This window comes from Diabrotica virgifera, chromosome 7, assembly GCF_917563875.1.
Source record: "Diabrotica virgifera virgifera chromosome 7, PGI_DIABVI_V3a".
In the NCBI taxonomy this organism is placed as follows: domain Eukaryota; kingdom Metazoa; phylum Arthropoda; class Insecta; order Coleoptera; family Chrysomelidae; genus Diabrotica; species Diabrotica virgifera.
The window spans coordinates 3,404,426-3,424,467 of NC_065449.1; the positions used below are offsets into that span (position 1 = coordinate 3,404,426).

Consider the following 20,042-nt stretch of genomic DNA (forward strand, 5'->3'; position numbering starts at 1 on the left):
TGTATTTTGGCTTAAATAAATTACATAAATTCACATTCTTCTTTTTGTGTCAATTAATTTAATTCAAAAATTATTTTTTGCTAAGTATATACCAGGAATAAGCTAAATTATTGAATTTACTGAAGTTAAGATGTTAGATAACATTATAAATTTTTTTTGTGTTAAGCTTGTCATACAAGTAGAGCTATAATATATCTCATATCACTCACTACAGTAATGAGTGAGGCTGCATACACGGAACTATAATGTATATTATGGTTCCGTTTATGCAGGCTCACTCATTACTAGAGTGAGCGATATGAGATATAATATATGTATATCTATTATAGTATATATAGTATACCTCCTGGTCAGTAACAAGCTTTATGGTGAAAAAGAAGGATCATTAATATACATGTATCATTTTTTAATTTTTTATTTAATTGTCCTTTGTATAATTTAATTTGTAAATTTAATAAATCAATGAATTTTGTGTCTCTCTTCTGCCCTTTCATTTTCTCTGGCACGCTTGTGTTGTACCCTTTCCTCCTCTTTTTCTATCTGAAGCAATTGAGCTATGTTGAGTATTAGCGTTGTTCTTTCTTGTAATACATTCTCTAGTTTATTATTGGTAGCTTACTTCTGGAACTAGCTTTTTTTATTTTAAGAACGCAGGATTCCATCTTCTAGCTAGATGTTTGTCATATCTGTAACTAATTTTTTTATTTAGAAAAGTGAAAGGTATCTATTAACAAATCAATGCCTCAGAAGCCAATCAGTGTAAGTCAATAAGTGCTTAAAATGAGATACTAAGATGTTTCTGACAATAGTTGCTGACAAATACAGTCGGAAGAATGAAAGAATAGGGCTTTTCATCGATTGTCATTTGTTTCGAGCTTCTGTCATGTGTCACATAATATTATTATATCTACATCATACGTCTTTGGTTTGTGTTATTGTATATACCAATAACGTATGTTGTAGATATATTAATATTTGATGACACATGATAGAAGCTCGAAATAAATGACTGTGAATGAAAAGCCCTATACGCTGTGAGCTCGTACGTAGAGGGGATATTTACAAATTCACGACCGCCAGTAGTGGCAAGTCTGTAAACGTTTACCGGAAATTTGGCATAAATGTCAAAGTGATTAATTTAAAATTAAAAGTAAAAACATTAATTATAAAAAATATTAGTTGGTCAAAGCTGTGGTAGGTATATATTTTTACCTTAAATATACTTACGTTTTAAATACTGAATTTATGTTTTTTTAATGTTCCGTAATATCGTTGATTGAAATAAACGGTAATCTTAGCGCCATCTACACGATAATTGTGTAAGTATCCGAAGTAAGAAATTCATATTTTATCAATAGAACGTCAAAATGATTAGCAAAATCTTAAAAAAATCGAGTACAATTTATTTAATTTTTTGCATTGTAAATATTAAGCGATAACAATTAAATAATAAATTTAAAAATTACCGGTGAAAGTTGAATTAGTAATCCGCTAGGAGCGCCACCAGCGAAGCTCAGAGCCCATGAACGATCACATCAATCAGTCAATCACATATTTTGTATTTGCTGTTTTTTCCCATAAATAACAAACGAGAGAGATAGATTATTAGTAATCTGAATATGTGATTGATGTGATCGTTCATGGGTATTCTTTAATTTTTCCGACTGTAAACTGTCTTTATTTATCATAACATGGGTAAGTAACATATTCATAAATACAACAAGGAAATAATAATATTTCTATATATAATAATAAGTGTTATATCCCATAAGTCATTTTTAGGGAGAATGTGACTTACACCGTTTGACTTCTGAGGCATCCAAATATTAAAATTAGGTTTTATTCCTGTTATTGGGATTCTTCAATTTACCATGTACATTATCCAATCTTTAAAAATATTGTGTTTTGATATACATAGTTGGTTTTTAGCCCTAGTTTACTATTCAATATATCAGTTGGATGGATTATAAATCTGGAGAGTTTTGACAATGATTGATATGTCCATCTAGCCTAATTTTTCAGGAGAGAATTTGGAAACTTTGAATCATGTTTTGCCAACTCAAAAACGAAAAGTAATCAACATAAGAAATCAAGTAATATATCAAGTTCTGCACTACCTAATACAGTAGAACCCCGATTATCTGTCCTCCTCGGGACCGAAGGTGTATTGAAAAGCAGGGATAGTCCGAACATGTATTTCTTATGTATAATACATATGTACATACACATACATATGTACCTACCATAAAAAGATAACAGAAAAAAATTAATATTTCATTATGAGTCTCTCTTTCGTCATATAGAGTTTCTGTCAAGTGATTTACGATGACGCTATTTTGATAAAACCTCAAAAATGCAACTTGGGTATGTAATAGAAAATCGGATAATCGGGGTTCTACTGTAAGTTAAAAGGGGAGGGGACATATCTTTTATACAAAAGATATGTGGGACAAAGGGGGTTTTACCTTCATCATACACATACCAAACTCTACCAACTTGAAGAAATGTTACTAAATAGCATATCAAGCAAATAATCTCATTCTGGCTAAAATCAGCCACAACATCAAGTTTTGCAATACCACTACAGAAATATAGTATTGAATTTAAATAAAAGTTTTCCCCACATTAACAAATTTTTACTACACATAATTATTATGTAAACAAAATTACCACTGCATCTGTTTCATTAGCTAGATTGTCTTTATTTAAACGTGTCTTTGTCTTTTATTTTACATACAAATCAACAGTTTTCCACTAACTTAAAATGGATTTTTCCTCTTGTTCAAGCTCTCCAGTAAATTTTTCAGCATAATCAATGTTTTCTTTCTAAGACAATATTGTTCTCTGATTAAAATATGGAAATGTATTTCTAAACCTTATGACTTTGTATACTTATTTTTTAAGTTGTAATTCTTTGATTTACTTACATTTTCTTCATGCCCTCTTCCAAAATGGAAATAAAAACGATAAGATAAAATCATCTTTGAATCTAATTATGTTAGGTTAGGAGCTGAAATTATAAAAATAAACACAAAAATCAGGTGTGTTCGGAATCCAAACTTACTTTTAAAGCTTATCTACTGGATAACTAACTGAAATATATTATATTATACAAGCAACTATCAAATTAGAAAAAATAGATTTGATTCACTTTAAGAACCTGTAAAGTAAAACAACATATTTTGACATGTTTTTAAATCTGCCGCGTTTCGATACTGCTTAAAAATTTGGCAACACAGCGGAATGGGTTGTAACATCTATCCGTACCTATGGAGACCAGGGTTGCCAGGTCAGTTTTGATGTCGTCAGTAGTTTTGCTTTCAAAAAATCAGTAGGCATCAGTAGATTTTTTAAGCCATTTATAATACTATAAAACCTGTGTTAACGGCCACCTGTTAAAATCGGCCATATCTACCAACGGCCAGTTTTTAAATAACGGCCAGTTTAAAATTCTCCAAACTAATTATATTATGTAGATTCCCTTATATTTATGAACTGGTATCTATGGTCACCTCTATATTACGGACGCGGCCAAGTAACCAAGTAATCTCATATTTTTAAAGCCTTCATAGAAATTTACATAGATAGGTACTATTTATTTATTTGGTCTTTTATATAATATATAGTGAGCGCGTAAAAGTTGAAATAAAATAATTTTTTTGTGAATGGGTGACTTTGGAGAAAAATCCCGAAATGGGTCATTTTTAATTTTTAGATTATGCTTTTTTGGCGTATATAGCGATGATTTTTTTAAATAAGAATAGGATCGTGTGCTCGCTTATTTAAAAGGTTGTTCAATTCTCTATTCAGTGTAATAAACATTATATTGCTTCAAACATTAAAATAATTTTGTATAAAGGGTACAAAAAAATTATTGAATTAAATTAATTGACATAAAAAGGAGAATGTAGAGGTATGTAATTTACTTAATTCAAAATACATCATTTTACTGTTGCCAGAAAACATCAAAAAATATTTATTTGCTAAATAAATATTGTTTTTCGCTTAAATTCAATGTTAAAGCTTCCACCCACCTACCTCTTAAAAGTTTGAACATTTAATTTAAGCGAAAAGTAATGTTTATTTATCAAATAAACATTTTTTTCTCTTTTCTCAAAGCAGTAAAATGTATTTTGAATTAAATTTCATACATTCTTCTTTTAAAATAATAAAAATGTGTACCATTTTTAGTAAGTTTTCAATTTAAAAATCTTTTAGTGATTTTTGATGTTTTTCAATATTAATTATTTGCTATTAGGATTGAAAACTTGCTTCGTATTCGTATTCTTCTTTTAATTTGTGTCAATAAATTTATTTATTTTTTTGGACTCCCTGTATAAATAATTGTAGGTATTAATGTTTATATTCATTAGTAGAATGGCAGAGGATAGGATAGTACGAATATCACGAGATAAGTCACCAAATGAACGAAGAAGTATTGGTAGACCAAGAAAAAGATGGTGCGATATTTTAAACAATTTAGGAGGCTAATATTGAAGAAGAAACAGGCTTTAAAGCCTACATCCAAGAAGGAAGAAGAAGATGTTTATATTACTGAATAGATAATTGAATAACCTTTCAAATAAGCTATTGTTTATTTTTTAAGCAAGAGGAGTGATTCAAATTTACCCCGTAATACTTGTTTCTAATTGGTCCAAACCGCAGGCCAGTTTACTCCACTGTTATTAAATTTTCACACTTACGACATTTATGAAATTTTGGCACTTCTGTCATTTTATAGGTTAATTAAGTATATCGACGATTTTTTATGTTTTCTGCATTATTCCTTTAATTTTTAGATTTTTAGTTTACTTTTATATAAAAACAGTTGTTTTAGAACTCTTCAGAGATGTGTTGAAAAATAAAATAATAAAATAAATCATATTAAGACCATAATAAATTTTATTTCTAAAAATCTTCTTTCTATATTTTCCAGTTTGTTAAATTTTGTAAAATATATTTTTATTATTTTGATTTTTTAATTTTAACCAACCTATACTAGGTACACCACTGGCAACGCCACTTTGACGCAAAAGGTGCATTTTAAACGAGGTAAAAATTAAAAAAAATCGGCCAGCCTGTAAACTATTCACTGACCCTAACTGTACCTCTCTCTATTCATCAGATACACTCATAAATCTTATCCAAGGCAGTTGTTTTTAGAACTCTTTAGCAACGTATTAATCATAGAGTTATATATTAGCATAGAGAGAGTGTCTTTCAGAGCGAAGTGACGGCACCATCTTTTTTATTTGGATTAATGCAGTTTCACTCTTACGCACAGTAAAGCTGCTACAGTTGTCCTCCTCTTCCGTGCCTATATTCACACTGAATGTCATCATAGATTTTCGATACAATGTGTTAGAAAGAGATGCAGCAAACCAGTCCATGAGATCTTGTCGTCAGGAAGCGCGGAAGGTAGGCTCCCTCTATGTTAATATATACCTCTATGGTATTAATATAATATAATATTTATGGATTACCGTTGAAGGCCGACATGATCAACCAAAAAAGAAGATGTATTTGGTTATTTTTCTAGTGACTTTCTTGGGTGTGAATCTGTCTTTTTAGTTTACTCCTCTTAGCAGGGTTGTTAACTCTACGGATTTTTCCGTAGATCTACGGATTTTCGAAATTATTTCGGATTTTCAGATATCGACCACATTTCTACGGATTTTTCAGCTTCAGCCATCAAGAAGCTAAAATGAGGATTTTTTTACTCTTAAGGTGTCATTCTTCTTCTTTTTTGGTCTATCAAGTACCATTCTTCTTCTTTTTTGGTCTGTCAAGTGCCATTCTTCCTCTTATTTGGCCTATCAAGTGTCATTCTTCTTCTTTTTGGTCTGTCAAGTGTCATTCTTCTTCTTTTTTTGTCTGTCAAGTGCCATTCTTCTTCTTTTTTGGCCTATCAAGTGTCATTCTTCTTCTTTTTGGTCTGTCAAGTGTCATTATTCTTCTTTTTTGGTCTGTCAAGTGTCATTCTTCTTCTTTTTTGGTCTGTCAAGTGCCATTCTTCCTCTTATTTGGCCTATCAAGTGTCATTCTTCTTCTTTTTGGTCTGTCAAGTGTCATTCTTCTTCTTTTTTTGGTCTGTCAAGTGCCATTCTTCTTCTTTTTTGGCCTATCAAGTGTCATTCTTCTTTTTGGTCTGTCAAGTGTCATTCTTCTTCTTCTTTGGTCTGTCAAGTGTCATTCTTCTTCTTTTTTGTTTGTCAAGTGTCATTCTTCTTCTTTTTTTGGTCTGCCAAGTGTCATTTTCTGTCAGATTTTTGCACTACGGATTTCTACGGATTTTTGAAGCGCCCTCTACGGAAATATTCAGTTGCGTTGTTAACAACCCTGCCTCTTAGTTAAAAAATAAACTATAGTTATCGGGAGGTTTATTTGACAGATTTACATGTAATCTGCCGGATAAACTTCACGATAACTAGTTATTCGTATTAGAAATAGCAGATAATAAAAGGTAAAAATAAACGTAAACGAAACTATTTATTTATTTTATAACCGAACCGTATTATAACAATATACAAACAGAGAAATTAAGATGTGTCTTATACAACGTATACTTCCAGACTAAAGTAAAAATATCAAACACAAAATTACAATACCCGATGGTTTGGTTGTATCAGTGGAAACACATGGCACATAGTATGTCTATTGAAAACAAAGCAATTATCTCTCAACCCAAGAGTCCCTATGTTTTCTTTGTAGCCACTTGACATCCTTATTAAAGTACCATGAAAATTCTAAACATCCCATAATAGGTACCGACTACCGACTATTTATAGAAATTTAGGTTAAAGTGAAACGAAAGAAGATTAACACGTTGTTGGACGTTGAATTTTGAATTTTTTAGGGTTTTCAATAGAAGTTTCAGTAGATCGGTAAATTTGAGTTCAAATCAGTAGGTTTTATACAGTTTTCAGTAGGTCAGTAGATTAAAGTTCAAATCAGTAGGTCTACTGAAAAATCAGTAGACCTGGTAGCCCTGATGGAGACCTACACAGGTCTCCATAGTTATGTGCTTGACAGTTCTCTACCATAGAGGTATATATTAACATAGAGGGAGCCTACCTTCCGCGCTTCCTGACGACAAGATCTCATGGACTGGTTTGCTGCATCTCTTTCTAACACATTGTATCGAAAATCTATGATGACATTCAGTGTGAATATAGGCACGGAAGAGGAGGACAACTGTAGCAGCTTTACTGTGCGTAAGAGTGAAACTGCATTAATCCAAATAAAAAAGATGGTGCCGTCACTTCGCTCTGAAAGACACTCTCTCTATGCTAATATATAACTCTATGTTCTCTACCCTACCAAGTATGCAACACAGTGTTCATTGCAGATGTAGTTCAAGATGAGCATTGAAAGTTGCATAACAAAAAAATGTGTAATTAAAAAAATAAATAAATAATATTAATATTACTTTGACGTATTTTTAAAGTATTTGTTAAATGATTTATGTTTTTAGGCCATACTCTTTATGCTTTGTTATGTAAGTTAATTTTTCTTTAATAATGTTTTGAAATATAGGGGAAGGAATTTTTCGTAAACTTGAGAAAAAATCTTCCGTAAAAGTTGGCAATACTTACCTCGCTTTAGGGGATTTTGTTCTGAAACTGAAAAGCATCCATTTTGTGAAAAAAGCCAATCTGTCAAAATATAATTTATATATCGCCAAAATAATTAATTATTGTGATTTTTTGGTGTAAAAAGTCTTTAATCTAGTAAAAAGCAAGTTTAGTACCGGAAAAATGGGAGAAGAAAAAGGTATGTATAACGTCACATAAAGTATAACACTGGAAAAATAGTATTTATCCATGTTTTATAGACCAATCAGGTACAAAGTAGGTACTATTATAATTCCTATCTTTTTATGGTTCTGAGAATTCAGTTTAAAAGCTTCATTCAAGAAATAGCTTTAGAACAATATTATAAGCTTTATTTACACTTAGCAAGTTTACTGGCTAAAAGTACTTGTGGCCATAAACTTGCCATGTGTAAACAACACTAAAGTGCACTTGCTACTAAAAAATGCCCAACAAGTACATGTACTTGTATTTGTCGGCAAGCGCTTGCTAGAAGTTGATAAACCGGCTAGTTTGCTTGCTGCTTATCCACTATTTGTGTGTTTTTTGGGAGTCTGTAGAAATTCTGCAAGGTAGGTAAACTATCACCAGTGGCAAGATATTGTAATGTTACTTCTACTCTTATTTTTGAGGCGAAATAGGGCTTCTCATCCATGCTTCAGACTTTGTAAGCTCATGTTCAACTAGTTCTTGAAACTTTTGGTAAGATAATCTCCTAAAATTTATATAAGAATGGAGATATTCAACTGCTATCTCCTTTAACAGCCGTTTTGACCAACAAACTGTCAATACGGATGGAATGGCCCCGTCCCATTCAAACAGTGAAGCGAGATTGTGGCCAACATACAAGTGAGAGGTCCTAGAGAGAGACAGAGCATGCCAGGAAAATTTTTCTACAACTACCACCAGAGTTGCCCAGATGTGATTTTATAAATCCCCTACTTAGAAACCAAAATTCCCTCAAATTAAAGCTCAAACCCCTTGAATTTAAATTTTTGTCGCATTTTAATAAATTAGTAGTCAAATGTAGAGAAAAGTAAACCAAAATTATACTACTAATCAACAGAAGGCCCTGGAAATAATTCATAGGTCCTATCGTCTTCGATTATATGAGAGTGTAATATACAGTTCTATGTATATACGCAAATTTAATTTACCATGACCCCTTAAAATCTCTCATAATTGTCCCTACCAATGATTTCTGCTTAGAAAAATTCCTCTAGACGCTTTAAAATGACTCCAAAATTATGGGAAAATACCCCAAGCTGGCAACCCTGACTATCGCTATCAATTTTTTTATTTACTTAAGATAGCGATTATCTTCTATCCTTCCTGACTATACTCTCATCTTGACCGCATTAAATTCACTTCTTGCCCATTCCATCCGTATTGACATTTCGTTGGTTTTGACCCACCTTGAGTTTTTCTACGCCTTATCCAATCTCTAATCCAAACTCATTTTTCCTATTTTTCTTGCGTTGTAACATGACTATTAAACTCCACATTCTCATAGGCAATTTCACTCGCCCAAACATTGACAACAGTATGCACTAAGGCACTTAAAGATGTTTTCTAACTACTATCAACTATAAACTTGAAAATATGTAGCCGAAAAACCACAGGAAAGTTTAGTAGCTGTATTTGCTTTTAATTCAGTGCCCTAGTTTCATAACCATCTTTCCTAGTCCATATACCTTTTATTTTTTATTTAGATTCTAAAGAGAGAGATCGTAGCAGGGAAAGAAATGAAAAGGATAGAAGGAAAAGATCACGTTCTAGAGAGCATAGGCGTAGATCCAGATCAAGAAGCCGTGGAAGAAGGAGGTCTCGTTCTCCATCTCCAAGAAATAATAAACATTCTTCTGGTTATTCCAGAAGACGTAAACCATCTCTATATTGGGATGTGCCTCCTCCAGGTTTTGAGCACATTACACCTCTTCAGTACAAAGCTATGCAGGCAGCAGGTCAGATTCCAGCCAATATAGTTGCTGATACTCCTCAGGTAAATTATTATTATTATTATGTGATTTAGCATATTACTATTACAGTCGAACCCGCTTATTAGAGTACCAGTTATAGGAATATCCTGGTTTAAGGAATAGAAATGTGAGGTCCCGAAACGTTTCTATTTACTCCTTAATAAATTTATCCGCTTATAGGAAAACGTTTTAATGAATTAATATCGCTTAATCGAATATTATTCAAGTGGGCGAACAACTTTTTATTCATATTTTCCAAAAAAATTAAAATTATGTCTGGTTTATTATATTTTTCAGATAATAAATACTTTATTACACACCAGTTGGACCCTTTTACGAAATACAACAGGCCATAAAATACCTACTTTTACTTGTCTCACAAAACTTGTAAAAATTTCTATTGCAACCCACCTCGTTGCAATTATAAATTTTATTTATTTATTTATTTATATACGGGATTACCCCCATTACAACACATACAGTATAAAATCAATATCTGTAATATCTACTAAACTAGAGTAAAATAAATCTTAATTACATATTAAACAAAAACGAAATATTAATAGTTATCCATTACACATATTATATCTATTACACAAATCAGTTCAAATAAACAAAAAGTACCTGTCAAGCTCTTTTAATCCGATTCTTAAAAGCATCCAAGGAGACACCAAACATTTCCAAGTTATTCTCGTTTATAATTGGTTAATGGTTTATTGACTTCGACAATACAATGGCAGACAAGAATAGAAATGTTCTCTTTTATTGATAACCGCCCTGTCCATAAACCCAACATGAGTTTGAATATTTTAATAATCCGTTTTTTGCCTGCCAATTCATCAAAACAGAATTTGACAAAATAAAGGACGAATATTTTTAACAGTTGTTTCTTTTGACGATAATTTATCAGTTTTCGAAGATACTGAAGATTTAGAACAAAACAATGAAACCACCCAACTCAATATTAAAGTGAAAGATGAGGCAAAAGATGAAGATTTTTTCGATTTTGTGGATATTCCATCCAATTTGGCAAGTCCTAACTGTTTGTAATATTATAAGAAGATTTCTGGAGGGCCAATTCAATGTAATTTTTTCTAATTTGTATAACTTAAAGGAGAAGTAATTTTGGCATATGCATTTTAAATAAGATAATATATACATGTTTACATATTGCACACATTTCATGCTTATTAATGGATTTATGCACAGAAAATGTAATTTGGTTTTTTAATAAAATAAGTTACACTACTGTATCATTGACATAAAAGGACCTAAAATCATATAAATATAATGTAAATGTAGGTACATACATAGTATGTACTATTATTATGTAGGTCTATTCCAGAGATGTAGGTCTATGTAGGCAGGTATACTTATTTCTACCAGCCATCAATGATCGGGTATTAGAATATCCCGGTTATAGGAATATTTTTGCTTGGCACGAAGCCTATTCCAATAAGCGGGTTCGACTGTATTATACAATTATTGTATAATAGTTCAGTCGCCAAGCAAGAATGACACCTCTAAAAATAATACCAACAAGCTGAATTTTGCTGAGAATGTTAATCTTCACTCCTGCTATTGGTTTCTTCTAAAACCACCCTAATAGGGAGGAAAAGATAGAAAAAATCAAATTATGAAGAATCTGTATGCAATAGAAAAAAATTTGTCGGACTAGGAATGTAGCTGAGACAATTTTAAACAATAATGCTGACATACTCAGCAAAATTCAGCTTGTTTGTCTTGTTTTTTGGAAATCAAATTTCTGGTGACTGGACTTGTTAGTAGGTTAATATTGTAAAATTTTTTGAAAAAAATGTAGTCTTTGATTTTTGAGTTCTTTTTATTTTAGGCAGCTGTACCTGTAGTAGGATCAACCATAACAAGGCAGGCTAGACGTCTGTATGTTGGTAATATTCCATTTGGGGTGACTGAAGAAGAAATGATGGAATACTTCAACCAACAAATGCACTTGAGTGGTTTAGCCCAAGCCGCTGGTAACCCAGTTCTGGCGTGTCAAATAAATCTCGACAAAAACTTTGCATTTTTGGAATTCAGATCTATTGATGAGACAACACAAGCTATGGCATTCGATGGTATAAACTTTAAAGGTAATATTTACTTTAAAATGTTTAAGTAATTTTTAAGTAAAGGTGAAGTTATTAAAGAAACAGTAGATTCTTTATTTATTTATTTTACGAGCAAGCCCAATTCTGTAAAAATAAAGAAAATTACATTTTTCAATAGATTATAAATATGTACTATTACATAAATAAATACTATAGAGGTGAAAACAATTACAAAAATATCATGAAAACAAATTACAGATGTTTCACTCAAATATTAAACTTGTAAATTACCTTTAAAAGAACTGTTGGAGTTGTCAAACAGTTGTAAATCGTAAAGGGAGTGAGCTAAATTCAAGACTCTAGGTATAATGAAAAAATTGAATAATTAAGTCTGTGAAAGGGTACGTGAAATGTTTGCACTGGTCTAATGGAGCAAGGGGGTACAGTCAAATCTTATTCAAAGGTTGAGAACAACTGCATACTCCATTTAAGATATTAAACAGTAGTAAAAGGTCCGTTTGTTTTCTCCTCTTCGCAAGAGAAGGGACCTGCAGTTGATGTTGCCATACAGTGTAATCTTGATACGTATGAAGATTAAAAGCAATATAACGGAAGAAGTTATTTTGAACTTGTTCAAGTTTCCTAATGTAGACCAAGTAGTGTGGGGACCACACTGAAGAGCAATACTGAGGTAAGACCTGACCAAGGAGAAGTAAAGAACTCTAAAATACTGGATAAATTTTTAAAGTCACAAGTTGTTCTTTTTACAAAAGCCAACATTTTCATAGATGTTTGAATAACCTTGATGTGAGTATTGAAACAAAGAGAATTAGTCCTTGATTTTATTCACAGTATTGAGCAATTCCTCATACTTTTCAGTATGAGGAATTATAATTTGATGCATACTTTGATGTTGTTGATAGAGGACTCCGCTTATGTGGCATAAATTCGTGCTGAATTTTTTTGTTTAAGTTACTTCAAGTTAAGGTTTGTGCCAAAAAGTGTTAAAGATTTCGTTGGTAGAAAACCTAGGACTTACGAAGTGCAATTGCTTGTTTTAAAGTTTAGAATCCACTGTTTTTTTTTTATTCAATTACATACTTTTGGATCACCCTATATAAGATATTATTTTCTTTCATTGAAAGTTATTAATTTTTTCTTGATGCAGGTCAAAGTTTGAAAATCAGAAGACCTCACGATTATCAGCCAATGCCAGGAATGTCTGAAAACTCCATAAGTGTTCCAGCTGGAGTTATTAGCACTGTAGTACCAGATTCCCCACACAAAATATTTATCGGAGGTCTTCCTAATTACCTCAATGAAGACCAGGTGAGTAAATGGTTGTATTATGTGTGCGAATGGGTTTTGAATGGCAGCAAGTTTACTAATTTATATTCAGTAAATGTGGTAATGTTTTAGAAATGTAACATTGATTTTATTACCTGGAAGATAATAATAATGCTTGAAATACTAAATAGATAACTGATATACAGGTTGGGAAAGAATCAAACGTTGGTATGCTTCTTCAATAGGAGCAACAGAGAGAGAGAGAGAAAGAGAGACATATTTAAAACGGTATAGAAGATATAGGAAGGCCGGGCCAACAAATCAATTTGTTTCATAGGTACGTCTATGTCAGAACAGCGTTGCCAAAGTAGAAAAAATAATATAAGTGTAATATTTTGTAAACGAATATAATAAAAAAATTATTTAAAAGAAAAAAAACTTAAGCAGAAAAATATAGTTTCACTCCTTTTTAAAAAATGTGAAAACATTTAATTACATATCATATTAAAGGTGAGTAATTGGACCTCGAACTTCTGGTTTTAGAATTGCAACTGGATGTACTGTTTTAAAGTCGTCGAAATAGGACAAACGATATATTATTCGATAATACTTAACGATAAATGATACTTAACAAGACAAGAAGAAATATATACTTTCGGTTTCATTGGTAAGGCGTGTCGTTTAATATGTTGCTTGTACTATTTAAGAGAATTTGGTTACAGAGTTGCAACTCTGTAACCAGAACTCCGAATTCAAACATCTCATCTTTAATACGATCCTTGAGTTATAAGCTCTCACTCGACGCATCAAGTTGTGTTTACAAAGTCTCTGGGACCAGACAGACATGGATTGAAATGTTTTTACATTTTTTAAAAAGTAGTGAAAACAATATCTTTTTACTTTTTTCTTTTAAATAATTTGTTTGTTTATTATATTCGTTTACAAAAAATTAAATATATTATTTTTTCTACTCTGTTAATTTCTTTTATTAATTTTCTACTTTGGCAACGCTGTTCTGACACAGACATACCTAGGAATGGTTTTGGTTTAGTGGCCTAGCCTTCCCATAACTTCTATACCGTTTTAAGTATGTACTAAATACATCTCTCTCTGTTGCACCCAATGAAAAAAGTTCATACCAACATTAGATTCTTTCCCAACCTGTTTCGATAAAGTAATAATTTAGTAAATTCACTAGAATGTATGCGATAGTATGAATGCCATTTTCCTCCATTCTTTATTTAGCATTTAGCATCAAAATATGAATATTCTGGGCAACAACCAGCAGTCAGAGTTCTTTGGAAGGTAACAGCCTTTTGTAGCCTTTATTTTTTGTAGCCTTTACAGGTTTACAGGGTTCTGCAGAATCATACGACGAATCAGATATTTTCAGCCTTTTTTCAGATTTTAGAGTGACAGCCAAGTAAAAGCAATATTTTTAGATCACTTTTTGATTTAACCAAACAGTTAATATTTATATCTCTGAGTCTTGTATTGAGTTACTTTCTAATTTTATTTATATACAGATTAGACCAAAAGCCAGGAAACGCATAATTATCTTATTTATATAAAAACCTAGATGCACAAATTCTGCAATATTGAGATTACAAATTCGATGTTTGCAATGTTGCCAGATTTACCATTTGTCTGATATCATTAGTCACTTTGGTTTTTTAAATACAACTCCCTGTATAATATTTGTACATTGATTGAAATCTCTACTTCAATACTAGTTCAACAGTATACAATACTTTCGATTTTATTAGTCAGGAACATCTTAGATGGATCTAGAAAGTGAAATGTGTACATAGAACATTTTTTTTCTATTATTGAAAGCTCTTTTGTGTTCTGCTAGATGTTTTTCAAAGTTTCTGCCAGTTTGGCCAATGTAAGTTTTTGGACAGTCACTATAATATGTCAATTTGTATACACCACTCTGTAATTACTTTTTCTTTTGGCTCTTGTATACTTATTTAAATCCCAAAATTGTGATCTATTTCGTTTTCCATTGGGTAGTCTGTTAACTGTTTGGTAAAATACATTCAGTGTTTAAAAAATATGTTATAAAAATTTACAGGTTTGCAGGTTTTTACAGGAAATGACAGTAAAACAAAATATTTTAGGAAATGTAAATTACATGTTGTAATGTACACCAAGAATTTTCAGGTATTTTCTCTTCCAGTTTTTGTTTCAGCTTTCAGAAAATCCACTCGAGAACTTTTCGATTATTGATTCTTTTCAGCACAAAATAGTACAATGTTTTAATTCAGAAAAATATACTAATCTCGTTCGCTTTTTAGAATAAAATAGTTTAGTGTTCAAATAAGGATATAAAGTGAACCAGAATGCGAATAGACGTGAACATAGTGTGCGCACTAACAGATTTCAAATTATGACAGAGCGCTCAGTCCAACCACTTAGCTGTTTAGGCGAATAGTTTCACTGTAGAAGCGATTTGCGACATTGACAAATTTTGTGTAAAATTTCAATTTTCCAAGCCATAATCGCAGTAATAGTTGGATAGATGGAACGAATAGTAGACTTAAATTGTAGACAAATGTAGATGGAACGAATAGTAGACATTGTGGGTGCAGGAAACGAAGCAGGTTTTGTCTGTAGTTGGTGGATCTTATGTGAGATGGAAGTCCCAAAAAATCGGATGATTACCATGATGATATGAATTTTTCAAAAAAAAGAGGACAAAAATTGTTGAATATTCTACCTCCCAACAGTGTCATCGTAATGGACAACGCAGCTTGTCATAATAGGTAAAATAGTACATTTAAAGAATTCATTCAATATTTGTACGGACCGTGACAACCCTGTAATTTAAGCCACAAATTAATAAATTCTTCATCTCTTCTCTGGTTTGCGCGCAGTTCACGTCTATTGCTATGCTGGACGTACTGCATCTTTATACTGTTCGTTAACTCTATTTTATTATTGAACTGTCGAATGGTTTGAACGTATATTTTCTGAATTAATCAGATGTCATAAGAATTTTTCAGGAATTTCAGATTGATTTTTATTATAGGAAACACATGAGATTTACCAACTTTTTTTCTTCCAATTAAGTAATGTGCAGGATATTATGCACCATTAAAGTTTCATTGAAACATGAATAGAAAAGAATGCCGTAACTATTTTAATTTTTGTTTTATAATATTTTAGGCTGTGAGGCTTATTGCTTTGAATTTTAACATGTCGCAGAAACATGTTTTGATACCATAACAATTCCATATTTTTTTTGAAAATATTAATCTTTAGATATTAAAATATTCGATCTTTGTTTTAATTACATCCGTTGTTTTTTTGTGTGTAAAATCTGCTATTTCTACATTATGAATTGTTTGTCAATAGGCTTTAATATTTTTTTTTCTACAAACGTGTTAAAAATGCAATTTTTAGCACTCCATAGGAGCGTTAAAAATGCTACTTTAAAGCACTAGTGCTTTAAAAATTTTAAGGCACAGCAGTTGAAAGTGAATTGTCAAATTGTGAAACGTCAAAATATTTATATTTCATTTATTAACATTAATATTAATAGTACAACTTGCGCAATTTGAAAAAGGTGGTTTAAAAGTATTTTTAAAATTTAATTTAAACTGTATTATTGCATTTTTAACATGTTTGTAGAAAAAACAAGTTTATGTAACGGTATAATATTTTCGCTAAGAATTTTTAGACATTCCCCTCGAGTGTAGACAACCAGTTCTGCCTTTTACGGGTCATAGGTTTCACGGTTTCAGCAATTAACAAAAATATTTTATTTTATACAATTAATAACGTTTGTAGAAAAAATATTGTATGATATACGTGTCAAAAAGTACATTTTTAAGGCACTCATGCGCCTTAAAATTGTACTTTTAACACTTATATCATAAATAACTATTTTCATATTGATTACTGGTGTTAACTTGCTTTAAATACATTATGTAACTAATCAAAAGTTTTAAAATAAAACAATTAATTATTTACACAATTATTAAACATATCTTAGAGTAAAATAAAAATGTATACCATACACGATCTTAGAGTATATTAGATTAGGTATAAAACATTGATAGTCCCCGTTCTCATATATGGATATGAAGCATGGACCCTAAACAAATATTACTCTCTTATTAATCTTTTCTAAAATCTTTCCCTGCATGATGTTCTGCAGAAGTTGGTATTTTCTCATCATGTGGCCAAGGTACTGTAGTTTTCATTATTCAGTTCTGTTTCTTTTGAAAGTCTTAAGGCAGACACGATTCCTTTAATATACACAAAAAAGTTGCAGGCTTATCCAAGGAGAAGAGTAGGGTATTTGGCAGACAACCAAGTCAAACCACTGTTAAGTGTGGAAGAAAAACTAAACACTTGGAAGAAATATGTAGAAGTAACTTTTGCAGATAAAAGGCAGAATACCATTGAAGACACTAAACAGGACCCCCGATTACCAATAAAAAAGTCACGTTAGCTATTAAAAAAACTAAAGATTACCATCATAAGGGCAAGTACTAACATAAACAGCTATTGGGACCACTCTATTGAAATAAAACAGCGCTTAGGAAAGGCGATGTCAGCGTTTATAATGATGAAGTCTCTTTTCAGAAGTCACGATTTACTACTTGGTACCAAAATCTCTATCATCAGAAGCTATGTATTTTCTACGTAATTATAGGGACTAGAGGCCTGGACACTTTTTAGAGCTTCTTTAAGAAAACTCGAGGCATTCGAGATGTGTTACATACGCATTTGACTAATTTCGTGGGTGGACCGTGTATTAATGTTGAGGTCCTACGGAGAATGGGCGAATGATGCCAAATTATTAACACTATCAAAGAGCGCACACTAGAATATCTTGATCATGTTATGAGGAATGAACAGACATATGGCTTGTTGCAACTCATTCTTCAAGGCAAGGTATTGAAAACCTGAGAAAGTGGTTTAATACATCGACAACTGAACTCTTCCGAATAACCATGCTCATCACCAACATCTGGAACGGATAGGCACCGTAAAAAGAAGAAGGATGAAATATGGACTAAGAAGATGAAAAAACAAGATGGCCGCCGCCGATAAAGTTCGCGGTTTAGATATCCTAAAGAAACTTTGTAAAGGTTGTAGCAAAAATGTAAAATCTGGTGTGTGTTGTGCTAAATGTAATTCAGTTTATCACTCCAGTTGCGCAGAGAGAGCAAAAACGTGCTGCAGTGAAAATATTACTGAAAATTTTCATGCTGAAAAAGGTGATGTCAACCTAACCTCAACTTCAATAGAAGAATATTCTTTAAAAGAAGAAAATAAATTATTAAGAGCAACAATACAAGATAAAAACACTATAATAGTAGACAAGGAAGTCTTAATAAAACTTTTGAATGAGAAAATAGTATCTCTAGAAGAAAAAATGAATCAGTTACAAAAAGATAAACAGATGGACAAAAAACAGCCCAAGGGTAATAAAAACAATAGTCTTGTTGTACCACAGCAATCTACCTTGATTTTAACAAAACAACAAGAGGCTTCAGCAGACAAACATGGACAACTTCAAGGAAACTCTACGAAAATTAATGAGAATGTCATACAAGGTCAGTCAAAAATAAATGAACAAGTTGTTAGTTTAGAAATTATGAAGACACAAACTCAGCTAATAATGAATGATGTGTTAAACATTAATAACGACGAGACAATAAAACCTGATGATTCAAGACTAACTGTTAAGTCTTCACATGAAAATCTTGTAAAACAAACTCAAATTAATAATACAACGAATCAAAATGCTCCATCATCGTCAAGTAAAAATCAACATATGGATGGTTGGGAAACTCAAAGAAAAAGGGGTTTCTTAAAAAATAAACGACCAGCACCCATTCAAGGCAAAAGAAATGGAACTTCCAATCTTAAAATTGCCCCCAGTGTGTCTAGTTATAGTTGGATTTTCTTGTCAGGTCTCACTGACGATTCAACAGCAAAGGATGTGCAATCATACATGCTAGAAAATGGGGTTCAAAATAGTGTCATAGAAAAGTTACGCACAAAGAAAAAGTTCATTAGCTCTTTTAAAATTGGAGTAACACAAGAGAGCGTGCCCACAGTCCTAACTCCTGATTTTTGGCCAGTCGGTCTTTATGTTAGTGAATTTTTAAACCTGAAGAATCTAGCACCTCAATAGATAGGTTAAATAATCAACTTGAAAAAATTGCTTCTGACCAGGTGTGTATAGTGCACCAAAACCTTCAATCTATAGGAACAAGTCATGATGCTCTTCAAGAATTTCTAAACGATGAAAAAAATGTTCTTGCTATGTGTGTGAGCGAACATTGGAAAACCATCGATCAATTGTCCGCATATAATTTGGTGGGATATTCACTGGCATCAGCATTTTGCAGGCAAAATGGATATGGAGGCACAGCAATTTTTTTAAGGAATGGTATAGAGTATGTACATAGAAGTGACATAACCATATTTGGCGATGAAGAATGTTTTGAGTGTTCTGCCGTAGAACTCTCATTTTATAAAAAAAAGGTCATAATCATATGTATATACAGAACAAGCACAAAACCTGTTCATGACTTTTTAGTAAAACTTGAGTCAGTTCTAAATATACTACTGAATGAGCAATGCACATGTTTTATTGCTGGAGATTTTAATTTAGATATAATGAATGTTAAGGACAGTAATGCTAAAGATTTCAGTGAATTGTTGCAGTCTTTTAATTTTGCTCCTTCTATTTTAGAATATACACGGGTAAGTAGGACTTCTCAAAGTTGTATTGACAATATTTACACTAATATAAACGTTTTTGATGCAGAGGTGGTAGGCACTCATATGTCTGACCATACTGCCCAGAAGGTGTCCTTTACTTTGCAAATAAGTGGAAAACTCAAAAAAGTTAAAAAAAGAATTTTTTCAATTACAAATAAAAATAACTTCAAGTCTATGCTTTTTAGTCAAAAATGGGACTCAGTGTTTTTTACCCCTGAATCACTGGTAAATGAGCAATGGGATGCTTTTGTCAGTATTGTTGGGTCTACCTTTGATTATTGCTTTCCTATAGTCTCAGTTCAGCAAAAATGTACGGCAAAAAAAATACTAAAACCTAATCAGCAGGTTGCTGCATGTAAGAATGA

At 31.8% G+C, this 20,042-nt stretch overlaps 1 protein-coding gene and 1 long non-coding RNA gene across 2 annotated transcripts in view; one reads left to right on the forward strand and one right to left on the reverse strand.

The window, feature by feature from the left end:
- Window positions 1-399: 399 nt before the first annotated feature.
- On the reverse strand, window positions 400-2,916 carry LOC126888378 (uncharacterized). Its single transcript, XR_007699530.1, has 2 exons — window positions 2,671-2,916; window positions 400-692 (listed from the first exon to the last, which is right to left on the reverse strand). It is a non-coding gene; the product is annotated as an uncharacterized LOC126888378 (long non-coding RNA).
- Window positions 2,917-7,604: 4,688 nt separating this feature from the next.
- The window catches only part of LOC126888374 (splicing factor U2AF 50 kDa subunit-like), a 33,752-nt gene continuing 21,314 nt past the window's right edge, over window positions 7,605-20,042 (forward strand). The window contains exons 1-4 of the mRNA XM_050656571.1: window positions 7,605-7,773; window positions 9,305-9,594; window positions 11,424-11,682; window positions 12,809-12,969. Of these exons, the coding sequence (XP_050512528.1) occupies window positions 7,758-7,773; window positions 9,305-9,594; window positions 11,424-11,682; window positions 12,809-12,969 (726 nt within the window). The 5' untranslated portion in view covers window positions 7,605-7,757. The remainder of the gene's footprint in view (window positions 7,774-9,304; window positions 9,595-11,423; window positions 11,683-12,808; window positions 12,970-20,042) is intronic.